This window comes from Strongylocentrotus purpuratus, unplaced genomic scaffold, assembly GCF_000002235.5.
Source record: "Strongylocentrotus purpuratus isolate Spur 01 unplaced genomic scaffold, Spur_5.0 spur5_scaffold_6, whole genome shotgun sequence".
NCBI lineage: Eukaryota > Metazoa > Echinodermata > Echinoidea > Camarodonta > Strongylocentrotidae > Strongylocentrotus > Strongylocentrotus purpuratus.
Window position 1 is genome coordinate 51,272,264 of NW_022145612.1, and position 16,404 is coordinate 51,288,667.

Consider the following 16,404-nt stretch of genomic DNA (forward strand, 5'->3'; position numbering starts at 1 on the left):
AAAAACTGCCATCGAACCACCATCCATCCAATCATAATTATTGTGTATCCTGCTCCGGCTGCTGCTTGTAATGCAGCTGACTTTGACATCACTGTTTCTCTCTCCCTCTCTCTCCCTTTCTCTCCGTCTATGTATGTCTGTCTCTCTGTCTGTCTCTCTCTCTCTCTCTCACACTCTCTTTCTCTCTTTCTCACTTTCTCTCCGTCTGTGTATGTCTGTCTGTCTGTATGTATGTCTGTTTGTCTCCCCCTCTCTTTCTCTATCGCATTATTGAACTCAGGAATCTGTCAAACTGTGCTAAAGTTCATTAGACTCACCAACGTTGAGTGGAAACGAGATATTGGAATATTGAGAGATAGAGAGAGAGAGAGGGGGAATGAGAGGGAGAGAGAGAGAGAGAGAGAGAGAGATCGGCAAAGGGAGGAAAAGAGCGAGCGGAAGAGGGTGACAGAGAATATGAGATAAGGAGTTAGAAATATGGAAAGAGACGGAGAGGAGAGAATAAAACAAGTCAACAGTGGATGGAGAGAGAACAGAGAGAGGGTGAGCAAGGGATACAGGCGGCAATGGCAGTAAGGGGTGGTAAGGGGAATTTGATAAACAAATTCCCGGTTCATAATTGAAAATACATTGACACAGAACAGCGAGAAGGAGAGGGGAAAGCGGGAGAAATTAGGATCGAGAAAGAGAGAGAAAGAGACAGACAGACATAAAGAGAGACATGCAGAGAGAGAGAGAGAGAGAGAGAGAGAGAGAGACGGATAAAGATAGACAAAGAGGCATACAGAGAGATATAGAGAGATACAGAGATATACAGACAAAGGCAGAGAGAGAGAGAGAGAGAGAGAGAGAGACGGATAAAGATTAGACAAAGAGGCATACAGAGAGATACAGAGAGATACAGAGATATACAGACAAAGGCACAGAGAGAGAGAGAGAGAAAGGCGGATAAAGATAGACAAAGAGGCATACAGAGAGATACAGAGAGATACAGAGATATACAGACAAAGGCAGAGAGAGAGAGAGAGAGAGAAAGGCGGATAAAGATAGACAAAGAGGCATACAGAGAGATACAGAGATATACAGACAAAGGCAGAGAGAGAGAGAGAGAAACAGAGACAGAGAGAGAGAGAGAGAGAGACAGAGAGACAGAGAGACAGAGACAGAGACAGAGACAGACAGACAGACAGAGATGTGGTTTGATTGCACAGGTTAAACCTGCTGAGGTCGTCCCAGAATCCCAGCATGGTAAGGATGATCTCACCGTGTCTCATTTCGTTTCGAAAGAAATTCTACCACATCAAGAGAACAAAGCCTCTGACAATGTGACAAATCGTGTTGAAAAATAAATGAAATTGTTGACATAAAACAAGTACGGAAGTTTGTGATACTTGTTTTTAATGTTTTAAGCAAAATAGTATCTTTAGTGGCATGATTGGTCTTGGAAGAAGATTTTATTTTATTTTGAAATTCATTTCTAGTGGGTGTAATGAGAGAGATCTCACGGGGTGTGTTTTCTTTTTCATCAGTCACGAAAGCGTAATGTACGATGACTATTGAGAACTTGTACACCTACTGTACTAAACTGGAACGGGGCTAAAGCGCATCACAATCACTGCGGACTGCCCCAGCCCCCCCCCCCCCCCACAAAATATATATAGGAAAAACACGATTAAAAAATAAAATTCATCATGATCAGCTACGCATGATTATTATTAAAACCACATGCCTAAAAAACGTGATATGATAAGAAATAAGTATTTTGTTATCTTATTAGTAACGATACTGTTGATGAACGTTTCACATTCTCTTTCGTATTTCCTATCTCGCCAATATTGCCCCCCCTCTCTCCTCTCTCTCTCTCTCTCTCTCTCTTATCTTTTTTTAAACAAAACTTCAACATCTAATCTTCAGTCTCCAACATGCTAACAAATAACATAGCTGGGATTCTTCAACTGACACTTTGGGGAAAAGAGTATTATCTTTCTTCATTTGGTTAAAAACCCACCATGATTTGAAGTGATCTAAATTAATTACTAAAAAAAACTTTCAATTGTGCCAAAATACTAAGCATACTTGCAACGTAAGTCTTATACCTTACAAAGTCATTTGCAGTCTCTGTACCATTGAAATAAATGCCACTCAGCAACGCATACAAGTAATCACATACATAGAATTGTTTATTCGATAAAATGTTCAATAAAATGCTCTATAAAATTCCACAACCAATATAATATTGCATGTATACGTTCTATTATACTCCAACTATCTATATCTGCACAATCTCACTAAACACTAACTACTTTCAATCATCTATAGACAAAGGAAAGGCTTAAAACTATGGCGTCTGCAGACTATTACAATTTTAAAACATCCTCCAGGGGTAGATCCAGGAAATCCAGGAAATTCTGTGAGCCAAACGGAGTTATTGACATTAGGTGTTGACTCTAGTGGTCTTAAATATCATTCTAAAAGATAGCAACCTTGTTGCATATGAATATATTCCAATCGTCCATATGATATAGCAATTGCATATGATAAAAGACGACAATTTCAGAAATCATGTTGTGCTGTAATCATGATTCTACACTCCTCTTTCTGAGCTTTACCATTCGTCGATATAATTATATTGTGAAGAAGATTGAAAAGACTTAAACAAATCAATATTTAGGTAACTTCCAGATCCTTAAGCGTCACCTTTTGAAATATACGAACGCTAAAATGCCATGTTACATGATGCGAACTTGATTGTGATAGGCAATACCACAGGGTATTAAAATTGCTTTTTGGGATGATTTCTCGAAAGTCTTTGCGATGTTGTCAAAGATGGCAGTATAATATTATATCTGTTTCCTGTTTATGAATAACATCACATGATTACATCATAATTGTGCGCTTAAAATGTGAAAGCGTCAGATTTGACAGAATAAAATACTTTAAGATGGATTCATGCTCTACAATACAGAAGGATACATGCACAAATCCACTTGCCTAGGTTTTACTGAATATATTATATGTCATTTGAATATATAATAATTAACATGTTTAAAACAGGGCCCGTTCACACTTCATCTACAATAGAGTATCATAATGCCTCTTGCACACGAATCGTCATTTGCCCGATGTACTGGACGGCGTCAGAGGCTGGTGCGGTCCGTGACGAACGGTGATAGAGTGAAATCACACAAACGGTGCTTGTAAAATGAATATAACAAACAAAGCGTCAATATTGGCGGACATGATATCGCAATCGTGCGCTACGGGATTTTCTCATCAGAAGTTCCGCCATATTAGTTGGACGATGAAATAAAAATGATTTCATCCATTAAATGGTGAGTTGACCCTGACATTACATTTACTTGAAAAAAACGCAGAGAAATAGAAAATCGGGTTCCAGTTTTTAAACAAGAATTATAAATAAACGTAAAGAAAGTTATAGACTGTCGCAGTCGTGAAGATTACTACACAAACTGAACCACAACAAAAGTCATGAGTTATTTTTCATGTGTCTGTACACACCATTTAACAATTTATGTTTTTTAATTTATGTTACGTGTTCCTTTAATGTATGATTTTAAACGCGTCTAATATGCCCCCTTCAAATCATCAATAGTCAAGAAGATTTGTATTTGTCGTATTGCCAAAACACGAAAAAGGAGGATCTTATTTTCGAAAACGTTGATAACTTTCTTTTTTTCCTCACGATTTCACTTTGATAATCAGAGTGGATTTACTCTTTGACCTCATAGCCTCTGCAATGTCAATGTCGGTCTGAAACAGCGTACTATACATGAGCATTTTCAAATAAATAATCCACGTAGTTAGATTATAGGCATTTTCCCGTCTTAACCGTGTCATAATACTAGCTACATATACTATATCACGCACACTTCCATCTTAGGGGATGCTCAAGGAGCCTAAATGTACTACAAGTACTACCTTTACCATGGCTTTAGCCCAGCTGCAATATGGCGCTAAAAGCATTTAGGGGATAACCTCCTACAGGTACCCATATACTACACCCGGGTGGAGAGTGGCAAAGTGACGCCACTTGAGCGAACCGCGAACCATGTGATTCACAGCCCGGTTACATAATCCAACAGACCACGACCCTTCTACCTATGAAGTTATGTAAAATGAATAAAATGTCTCACCTAACGGTGCAGTCTCATACTTTGACCCTGTAAATAACCGACAACGAAACTAAATACTATATCTAAAATTTCAAAAACAATCACATACGTTATCAATCTTTCCCCTAACACGGGCTAACCATCACGGATAACCGTGACAAACATCCCGACATGTTTTCTAAAAGCCTTAAATGTTAACTTAATGTAAAAATAAGAAAGTGAAGCGCCTAGATTGAATAAAAGCCCAAATATCAGCACCATAAATGAATACATATATTTTAAAAATGAAACTGAATACTATTAAACCTAAAGTCAATACACAACAATATCTAACTTCGTTAAAACGAAATACAGTACAACAAACAAACAGGGATATTTTTCTATCTTAATTTCCTTAATGTAAGACTAAATAGAATTGAACAAACAAGGAATATTTGAAATTAATCCTTTTCCCCCCTCCATCTTACTTGCAGGCCAATATAACTTCAGTACGTGACAAGGAAACAAATACCCATTTTGTTTTGTTTTTGGTAGATGTATAATTATCTTTGATATGGATATTTCAGTTCGTAGAAAATTACAAAGAACTGCAAAGTGATTTTTGTTCTGATTAGGATTAATAGCTACAGTATGATACATAGCCTATAAGCTGCAAACCCCTCTTCTTGAAGAGTCTTTTGTTCCATAACATTGTGTACGATAAACTGACAGTGCATAATGTAAAGTAGTTCAAAACAGGGGACGCTACTTTAACCCGAACGCAAAGACTTTCGAAAAATTAAACAAAGGCAGTTTCAATATCCTAATGTACGCCTATATCCCACATGAATCATTTTCGGATTACGTAATACCTCATGTTGTTCTTACATTCCATAAAGTGATGGGCAAGGATACTGAAATGACCTTAAATGAATATTCCGAAAGTCATTGTGATCGTCTTCTTTGCAATGTCATAGCTGACACTAAGCATAAACGTTAACATTACATTGACATTATATAATGACGAAGTAGGGAAAATATTGAATACATTACAGCCTCTTTTTTAACAAAGAACATAATTTATTCAACAGCTGCTCTTGAGTTTTGATGGATACACATGTACGAATCAACAGCGTATGCGTGGATTGATGCTTCGCATGTTTAGTTGATATCTTAATCGATGTACGTTTAAGTTTACTTCGACTTCAAGCGTGTGACTATTAGAATGAAGTTCTTAGATACATTTCAGGCTCGTATACTTCATTGAATGTTGTTCCTTACTACACCGTGTTCTAATACAAGCAATATTGCTATCTCGTTCCAACGAACATTTTACTTCCAAAATAAGTTACTACATACAAAGGAAAAATTCCGTCTCAATCAAGATCATCAATAATAAGGATGATAATGATTACCATGATATCTGTATACTGGTAGAGACTATTATAATATTACTCGATTAAATATTCATATCGGTCAGATCCGAAAATGGTGACTCCTAGTAGAGGTTCGGAAACTTCATTGGGCATCCATTTTGTTTTCTACTGCGCTGCTATCGGCTGAAGACGGAGTGAGCAACGTTTGCTCACTGCTTTTCGTTACCACTATGGCATCGAAGCTTAGCCGGACGGTGACCCTGCCGTCAGGGTGCTGCTCGCAGTGGTCCAGCAGCCGCTTCATAAGTCGGTCCCTGTCTGAGGTCGTTAAGGTCTGGTACACCTGGGCAGCGTTGGTGAGGCAGATGAAGTCCAGGAGAAGTTTTCCACTTTTTGAATCTTCCTTGAAGCACTCGGTGATATCTAGGTGGTAGATGACGTTCTCGATGTCGTACTTGAGTCCCAGACGTCGCAGGACACGCGTGACGTCGTCGCCGTAGCGCTTTTTATTCTTCGGGGTTTGCTTGTTCCGCTTTGGTTCCAGATCGAGGAAGGACTTGAATAGGTCGTTGTTCTCTGCAATCAATCAAATTTTAAACACAATATTTGAATATTTTTGGGGGAGCTAAACAACAAGCTGACAATTGTTTTTAATGCCAAAGAGGGTCTACTTCAGAACGCATGCCCATCATTAGGCCTATTCATGTACATCGAATTAAGACTTTGTATTATCAATGATGAATGTAATCAATGTTTGGTGTGGGACACATCAGCACAAAATTGATCTTTGTTTTACATCTTGATGTCACTTTCAACGAGCTTATCAACTTAGTTCGGATTTACAACCAAACAGGAGCAGTCACACGACCAAACAAGATTTTGGGAACAACAAGCTGGAACATTATATCAATAAATCATATTCTATGTAGCATAGAAATCCTCATTAATCCGAGTTGCATCTTTTGTGGGTGAAAATGTAATATATATGATAATTATGGAGCCACATCTTTTTCACATAATTATTCAGGCCACGTATAAGATATTTGAGAGTCACAGTCACTTTGATTTGATAGCAACTTGTCAAAAAGGGACAGTTGGCATTGAATTCTTGAAGAATGAAGGGGCACGAAGGCAAATGAAAAGTGCCTTAAAAAAATGTGTTGAAAATATATATATTGTGTGTGTGTGTGTGGTTTTGTTTTGTTTTTTGTTGTTTGTTTTTGTTGTTTGTTTGTTTGTTTGTTTGTTTGTTTGTTTGTTTGTTTGTTTTTTTTTTTTTTTGGGGGGGGGGTGTCTTCAGGCTGTAGACCTACCCTGAAGTTAGAAGAGTAAAGGGGCGGTATCCAATCAGTGATGCCGCGAGACCAGTTGCGGTCTTGTGTAAGTATTGGCCTTGATCCCAAACCCAAATGCGAAATCAATGTAATTAAATATCTTTCTTTCTCCTACTCAGGAGCCGCCAGGTCTGATGGCATTTAAAAAAATGTTTAAAAAAAAAAAATTCATCCACCGATTCTTTGTGCGTAATTTCATACTTCATGGTGATGCTGGGCCGTACAAACTAACCAAGTGTCCGGTGGCTTTGCGGGAACATCCCCACCCCCACACAACAAATATAAGAAGACCCCCCCCCCCCGCTTTTTTTTTAATTTTCAAAAATAAATTTTGTTTTCTTGCTTGTCAGGTCCCTGAGAGACCCCCCCCCCCAAAAAAAAAAAAAAAAAAAATAATAATAATAATAATAATAATAATAATAATAATAAATAAAAATAAATAAATAAAAATAAAAATAAAATAAATAAATAAATAAATAAATAAATAAATAAATAAATAAAAAACGGGTATTTAGGATACTAACTTTTTGAAGCTATCGTAATGAGCATCACCCCTCCATCAAGCAGTGCCCTGTAGTAGTTGCTGATGGTCGAGTCCACGTCTCTCGCGTGGTACAGCATCTGCAACATGTGGACGAAATGAACTTTAGGGAATGCGCCCTCCGCGATAAGTTGGTTCATGGTTGCCTGAAATTGAACAAAATAATTTAAATCGTGAATTCTCTTTTCCTTTCATGTTATTTTTCTGAAAAACAAACAAATATGGGCATGGGTATATATGCGAAGTCTAGTAGTCGAATGATTAATAAACAACAATGTAATAAACACAAAAATGACCGAAAGGGGAGAGTATTATCATAGTTAAATATTAAGGTATTTTAAGTTTTAAAGACCGCCAGTACTAGTTTGGCTAGCGGAGGGATTAGACCACACAGCGAGGTCGCTGACAGATGGCTATCTCATCAACTCAGCTCTCAAAAAACATAAGAAATAGAGGATCATGGGGGACCAACAGGTACCGATTGGGGAAGTTTTCTATATAGAGGGAGCAAGTAGCTACAAATAGGACAGTGGGGCTTTAAGTAATAATAATTGATCGAGAAACGGTGAGGAACGAGACATAGAAACGTATAAAGATGGATAAAATGGATAGGGGGAGCTCCGGAGGAAGAATGCGTGATTGAGAGAGAGAGAGAGAGAGAGAGAGAGAGAGAGAGGGGAGACATGTTTCAATAACACAACGTTACATTTATTATTGTTGGGGGTGAACAAAAAAAAATCCCGACCCATAATTGGCGTCACACGTACTTATCGGAACAAAGGGAGTGCCATTGATTTCTTTCTGTATTCAGAACGATCTGCAAATCCATTACTTCATCAATGCTGAACATTGATGGTTACGCTTGATAATTCCCCCAAAATATTTTATCCTTTTCATTTCGGTCTGAAGAGCGGAAAGACTTATAGTTACGAGGAGAAAAATCCCTTCACGATATCATCAGGTCTGCCAGTGAAAAAGCTATTCCTGTTTTCAAGTTCTTAAATTTGAATATTATTAAAAACACTTCATGCACAACTAAGTTCACTTTCCCTCACTCGAGATTTACATGGATTAAGTTTTCGAAAGAGTAACATTGTATAGTTTGTGCATATATTATATTGTAGTGATTTGCAAAATCTTTTCATACGCTGAGTTTCTACAGCTGATGAACTTTCAGAATCAGTATTTTGATACACTGGATTAAAAGTAAGATAAAATCGCATTAGTATAGGATTAACCTCAATTCATCGTTAAGATACTATCAGCTAACTTTGAAATAACAAACACACCATGGGTCAAACTTTGTCTGAATTCGGAAAAAGTCAAAAAAACAAATATCTACAAAAAGGTCTTGAAAAGACAGTGATGTTGGTATCAAACTTTGTCCGGCTAAAGGGGGCTAGGATTTACAAAAATACTTAATTGTTCGTTGTCAAACACGTCTATTCCAGTGGTTCATGCTTCTCATCAATTTGCGTCTCATGAAAGCTATTCCTGTATACTTTTTTCAACGCATTCATATTTTTTCCCCTTTGATTATGAAAGCAATGAAAACAGGGAAAACTGCACCACAATTATTCACCTTCCATCGCTGTTTGAAATACGTTTTGTGGATGACCGCACCCGTGTACCATACCAACTATAAGGGAAACGGGACCATGGTATTACGATTAAATCATTATCATGATGAATGTTATTTGGAGTCTTCACCAATTTGATTTGTAACACTCAGACTCCTTTTATGAATCATAAGGGATTCCGTCAATTTTATGTCGGTGCTTATATAAATAACAAATGAACATATCGGTTATTGGAACAGGCTTTTCCAAACATTCGCTCAACACAATACCTCACCATGTAATATAACTTGTTTTTCTTTTCTTCGACATCAATCCGTCTTTCTTGATAACAATCATAATCTAAATCCGTCCATAATTTGAGCAACATTGCTTCCGGTGCTTTTATGTTATTGCACCAATACCCGACGCTGTACATGAACATGCATATAGGGACATCGTTAAACCATTTTCTCTGGGGTTTGAAAAAATACTAACAATATTTCATGCAGTCTTCCCAAGCCCCCTCCTTAGCTGGTATTTCGTTGGTGAAACTGAATTTCGGAATTTGCGCACCTCCTTGAGTGAAACTCAATCGTCCGGCTGTTTGTGTTCCAAGTTAAGTAACTTTGCAAACAGATATCGCTGATGAAAAGAGGTTTCGTACCCTTAGTCCCTGAATACGGACCATCACTGTGTATTTAGGATAGGATAATGGCGAATAAATTCTACACTATTGAGCCTCGTTGATACCGGTATAAAAGAGTTGGGATCAGGAAAAGACATGAGCTCCAGAAATGCATAGGCCTAAATATTATGACAGGCATGAGTCCATTCCATTTTTAACCCCTCTTCCCCGTTTACATACCGAGTTCCCAACGATGCAGTCATGTTCCATTGTAGTACATTATCGGGAATGTAAGATGGGTGTTTGCAATTTGAAAACAAATCATTTTTATTTGTTCATAATACTTCTCAAACTGTTGCATAGAAAGTGTGAGATATTGCTTTTTATACATTTTACTCGTTCCTAACCTCAACATTTGCTGAAATGGTTTTATTTTTTGTTCCATCACCCATATTCATTCTCTATTTGAAAATGACGCACGAACACAATTAGATATATATATATATAAGAATGTTCATTTACATTATTAGGAATATTATACAGGCATTTGAAATTAGAAAATAGCAATGTTTTTTTTTTTTTGGGGGGGGGGTTTGGGGGGGGGGGGTCATGAGTTATCCCATTAGAAACGGTGGTATAGAGATATATATAGGTTTTACACATTAGTTACCTCAAAACCTTCTGTAGTTGCATGTATCCAGTCAAATGTGAACGATTTCAGTCTTTCGTCTTCTTCTATCCTCGCTTTAAATCGGAGAAGTTCGGAATCATTCGGCTCAACAGCGATCTGTTGCGTAAAGGCACTCAACGAACTCAGCTCGCGTAGAATTTGTACATCCATTATACCTGTCATGACAACAATATTCAGAGTAATATTATGCCGATTTTCATTACGAATATCAAGGTTAATCATGACAACGTGAGACAAGTTCCAACTCCCAATTAATGCAACAAGTAGTGACAAAACTCGTTTTGACCTTGTTAATACTTAATTTTGCCTTTCAGAACACCCTACATTGTTTTGGGTGTGGTTAATGTTATACTTGTTAGACCCAAAACCCTAATTACTTTAATGGTCACGTGAGTCTTGTATACCTACTCCGAGGAAAAAGCAGTGCCGCGATTCATTATCTATAAATCGTTCGTAGGTTAATGTTTTATGTATATCATTATAAAATTATGATATTTTCTCATGTATGTTATATTATTTTTATTTAAATTGATTTATACATCTAATCCAGAAGGATATTCACTCATGCACGAAAAGTAGCCCTTCTGGACATGGAGCTATGTCAGGCAAGGCTGTGCTGGGTATTTATACAACCGATATTCGTCCAATAACATTAAAGGGCAAGTCCACTCCAAAAATAGCTTACTTTCAATAGAAAGAAGAAAATTATTTTTGGAGAGGACTTAGCCTCTAAACGAAGCCGGTAGTTTTACTACAGTCGTGCCTATCTATGTGATTGTCATTGGAGCTTTTAAAGATAAACTCCAGTTCTGGTTAAAAAAAAAAGAAATTAATTCTCACAGAATCAAACGAAACTTACACTGAACGTTCAAGATTACAAATAAATGACATGTGCCAAACAATTTTGGAAGAAAATGTATACTGGCTGAGTAATGAGCATAGAAAGACAAGGAAATCACGGTAGTACTAGCCCCGACACCATGTGTGTTGTCCCATATATAGCTTTCTGTGTATAGTGCTTGTTACTTTACCAAGACTCGGTCAAATTTATTATAATTTTGATGACACCAGAACCTTGCAGTGCACACCAATACTTACATGCTACATGATCAACTGATTCTGATCCTTTCCACATCTTTTCTTTCACAATGCAATCGCATTACCAGTACTAAAGTTTATTTTTAAGGACAAGGTAGCCTCTATCTTGTAACAGTTTATACACATGTATGTAGAGATAATTGAACACGATATTGATTTTTTAAATTTGCTATCAGTGCAATTATATAGGAATAGTGATGTTATATACGCCCGCCCCCTCCCCACACTCAGTGTTATTTAGTGTACGCATAATGCTTGTCCCCTCTTTTTGAAAGCACCCCCTATCTGAGGACTGCCAACATTTCCGACCCCCCCCCCCTTTCGCGGGCGTTTCGCGGGCTTTTCCTGCCTTGGAGACCCCCCTAAATCATGAAAAATGCTTAATGTACCCCCCTAAATCATGAAAAATGCTCAATGTACCCCCCTAAATTCGGAATAATTTCTCAGTCCAAAAAGATGAGAGAAAAAAAAAAGATAAAACACCCCCTTTTTAGAGAAATCTCCGGGTGAAAAGTTAATACACCCTTTTTTTTTTACAATTCTCGGGCCGGACTTCGTCTCACGAAAAGTACCCCTTTACCGGACATTTTGGTAACACGCATGAGGTCCGTCCGTTCTAGGAGTGGGGGGGGGGGGGGGATATACGTTAGTTATCTCAATACATGAAAGTTTTGTTTAATAGCTTGACTTGGTTTGTGTTGCGTCTATACAGGCGGCTATACATATTTTGGGCGTGGCATTGATTAAGTCACGTTACATAATTATACGACTTTCGGAGCTTAATTCAGAGTGGATAATTACTGCTAGATAATAACACCGAATTCATTCAATATTTGTATCCAGCATTTTGTTGGTGATATTTAATCACCTGGAATGAGAAGTGTTGTGTTTATGATGTCGTAAAATACGATGCGGTTCAATAATATTATTCAATGAGATGTTTTATTCACCGTACGGTTAACCGTATGGTATAATGTTATTCTAAGAAGCAACTTCTTGGTTATTCTTGTTTTGAGATTTTTGGGGATTGATGAGTATGGTATATAAGTATCAGACTGAGTTTATGTATAATGCAGATATTACAACAAATATTGGTTTAGACTACTTTTCGTGCATGAGTGAATACCCTTCTGGATTAGATATATTAATTAATTTAAGTAAAAACAATATAACATACATGAATATATATCATAATTGTATAATGATATACATAAAACATTACCTTCTAACGATTTATAGATTGTGAATCGCGGGACTGCATTTTTCTTGGAGTAGGTATACAAGACCCACGTGACCATTAAAGTAATTAGGCTTTTGGGTCTAAAACGTATCCATTAACCATACCAAAAATGTTGTAGGGTGTTCTAAAAGGAAAAAAATAAATTTGAACAAGGTCAAAACGAGTTTGCTCACTACAATATATCCCTCTCCCCGGACATTTTCTTTTTTCCTTTCTTAATAAAGTTGAAAATTAGGGATTAGAGCCTTTGTATGCACCAACCATGCAGTCCTAAATACTTTTAGGTGCTGGTTACTTGACAATATACCACACAAAAGTCATGACAATGGACGTAAGCACACAAAATGTTGAAAGACGTCTTTAATACGGAGCCTTTGGCGAGATAACAAATTAAACAATATGTCCAAAATATTCAACTCAAGGCAAAAGCAGTTCCTCATTCACTAGAAATTCAATCATATTTCCGACTTTGATAGGTTGTGCACTGTATAAAGAAAGGTTTAAATTGTTCGAATACCATTTCAACAGACTTGAGTTTAAAAATATTTCCTTGTTTATCTGTCTGACACACCCTCACCTTCGGTCAATATCTTTGATTGACACAGGCAGGTTTTGTTCACATAATAGAAATACAAAATAAATCTTAATAAGTGGGAAGAAGGAGGAAAGACCGAATAATTCTGCATGTAGCCTATGGCAAATGTCCACACACCAGCCCACAATCTCAACACCGACTTTTAAGGGTCCTTCGGCTCTCTTTCATCATACACGCGCCTTGAAAAAATACTGGTCTAACCATTTTATGTAAACTGGTGCTCATTGGTTGGGGGGGGGGGGCAGGGGTAGCCTACATGTCATCGTATTGTAAAATCTCATAGTAGAAGTAAAGACAATATATTTAAAGCCCCATTACCTGAAAAGGGGTTCATTTTATCACGTTTTAATGTGCAGTCAAGTGTTCAAATTGCCATTGAATACAACAATTGTTCCGCGTTTAAACCTGAACGAAAAATTATTACTCACCCTTATTAAAACCATGTAAACCCAACCTAAACTCGAATTGATATCCTAGCTCTTTCACTAATATATTTGACGAAATAAAGCCCAGAGATCAAGTCACTGGATCAATTAAAATGGCGTATCCAGTATTTTCACGCGGAGGTGAGACACAAGTTAAAAAATCGAGTCATGAGCAAAAAGAAAACCATGTTCAGGTGTCTTTGGGTCTAAAATTGCTGCCTGCTGGGGCGCATTCATTTTATGGAGCTTGGTTAAAAAAGTATATATCTATTTGAAATATTTAACGTGTAGCATGCCAGAGATGATATGCAAAACAGGGCGACGGCGCACCTCGCGCACACCCCCCCCCCCCCATTTTTCCGCCACTGTGAATGAAAGGAACTCTACTCACCGTTACCGCAGCCCACACCGACCACCCTGACGGGGTTGAGTGGTGAGCTCTTTTCGATGGGAAGCACATTGAGGATGTTGAGACATCTATTCTTGATCCAAGCTAGCATCACCTCCTCCTGGTCACATCGACGTATAAACTCGGTCAAAGCATCCAGATAGTGGTACTCTTCGATCGTGGTCATACCGCTATCACGTCGGTTAGCCTAGAGAGACATGAATAAAGAACAATTAATAGAAATTTAGGGAATACCATATAGGATTATATTTGAGCTACTGTTCGACCAAAGCTGAGACCAGGCCACAATATTATGCTGTTTTGTTTGTCTGTTTCTATCGTCGCCGTCGTCATCATTAGGGAGTTTTCGCAAGCTCAACGCGGACGGAAAATCTGCGGTTCGTGTGCAAAATTGAGAAGCTACTATTCAGAATCAGTATTAAAACAAAATTTTAAAAAAAGTTTCCACCTAGAAAATGGCTAATTATTTTTAAAAAGCTCGTCGGCTCTTTTGGGTCGTTAATAGTCAAATGACACATCCCTATAGAATCCCTCACCTAAAATAGAGTTAAATACTGCAGATGACCAACTTTAACAATCTTAACTTCACTCTAAATGAGTACACGCTAACTAAACATTCATCGCCTGCATTAAAGCAATATTTCTATAGTAAGTTGACCATTAAATTTACACACCACAAAACAAAATCGTCTCTACAATTACCTGAAAAGTCTTTTTAACAATTGAGCATAATGTAATAAAAGATTAAAGCAGAGACAAATCACCATAGATATTTGACATGTATGTACCTGGCACGAAAAAACCGACTAGTATCGATCACATAACATTATAATTAAATCAAATAAAAGTACCAAGCATTACATTGTATGTATGTTTCTCATTACTATAATGTCATAACTTACCGTAGTCACACGTAGAAAATTATAATAAAACTACTTCGAGAGAAAATATTTTCTCAAGCGCATTCAAAAGATAACACAGATATTAATTCTCTATCAGAATGCTCGCTAACGATACAATTTAATTTCATGTCACATACCATCAAAACAATATATCAGAGACTATCAAAAACGTATATAAGTCTGAAACACAGAGGACCAGTACATCAAATAATTAAATGAAAAGCTGATATACATGCATGCTTTTGAGTATACATGTACCTTCAATTTTTATTTCAATATCCTTCCCTGTGTTTTTTTACCCATCTGTTTATAAGCAAATACATTTTCCGTTATTATTATGGGCTACACGATAATGCTATATCAAAACAACAAGAAAAGTATATTCAAAACTCAAAACCAGATCAAGATATCTGATAGATAGATGATATATAAATGGTATTTTATTGCATCTTTCATGAATGGCAGTTTCACAACTGAATTGCACATGAATTACACGAATTGGATATATACATTGTAAAAAACTTACATAACATTTAGTTACAAATTATTTAAAAGTGTCACGTTACTACTGCCTAAATACCATAACAATTAAAAAACACTCAATGAACATAATTTCTACCAAAGAAAAAGGTATAAACATGATTACATGCCAACATAATATGGACTAAGGCAAATTATACAACAGTTCGTCACGGTACAATATTGCAGTTGTGGGTATAATTGTCAAATAATCAAGGATAGCGGCAAGAGCAGGTGTATGAACATTTAGTAATATTTGAAATAATTATTCAAAATTAAAAGTAAAATGCAATTCAATATCATTAAAACATACCGGTACGATATACAAAATCATTACAAGAATGTACAGAAATCGAGACATTTCAATGATAAATCATTACAATAGATATTAACATGAGCATATTAACTGTTATTATACAGGCGAATCAAATTTGGAATAGGACTATTTTGCATGCGACTGGTTTTACATTTAAAATCCGGAATTTTCTTTGAATTTCTAAGTGTTTTAGTAAAATGTTTTTGTGGGAGAAATTGTTTAAATTGATCAGTGAGTGATAACGTTTTTTGAAAGAAAGTAACTCATAAATATTGGCGTCTTTCATCTAATCTTTGTAATTGAGATTGTGCAAGTGAAATTGCATAGTTATCATAATCCCTACGAAAAATTATCCGCAACGCTCTCTTTTGTATTCTCTCCAATCTCTCGTTTTGGTTTTGCGTGAGTCCTCCACTCCAAACAGGACTGGCATATTCAAGTAAAGGGCGAATATAACCCACAAAAACAGTAATAAGGTCTTCCTTTGGAAGACCATATTTCACCAGAGAACGTAGCATGTATAGTTTGGCACTTGCTCTTTTTTCGATGTCTTTTATGTGAGCATCCCACTTTAAATTATTCTGTATAGTAATTCCTAGCAATTTAACTCCACTCACTGTCTCCAATAAACAATTCTCTAAAATTATACTAGTTTGATTAAC

At 36.8% G+C, this 16,404-nt stretch overlaps 1 protein-coding gene across 4 annotated transcripts in view; it reads right to left on the bottom strand.

The window, feature by feature from the left end:
* Positions 1-2,159: 2,159 nt before the first annotated feature.
* Positions 2,160-16,404, bottom strand: part of LOC100889014 (histamine N-methyltransferase B) — a 35,710-nt gene continuing 21,465 nt past the window's right edge. For all 4 annotated transcript variants that reach the window (XM_011684102.2, XM_011684099.2, XM_003724068.3 and 1 more), the window contains exons 2-5: positions 13,988-14,192; positions 10,218-10,393; positions 7,347-7,509; positions 2,160-6,064 (exon numbers count right to left, since the gene is read on the bottom strand). In XM_011684102.2, the coding sequence (XP_011682404.2) occupies positions 5,631-6,064; positions 7,347-7,509; positions 10,218-10,393; positions 13,988-14,171 (957 nt within the window). In that variant the 5' untranslated portion in view covers positions 14,172-14,192 and the 3' untranslated portion in view covers positions 2,160-5,630. The remainder of the gene's footprint in view (positions 6,065-7,346; positions 7,510-10,217; positions 10,394-13,987; positions 14,193-16,404) is intronic.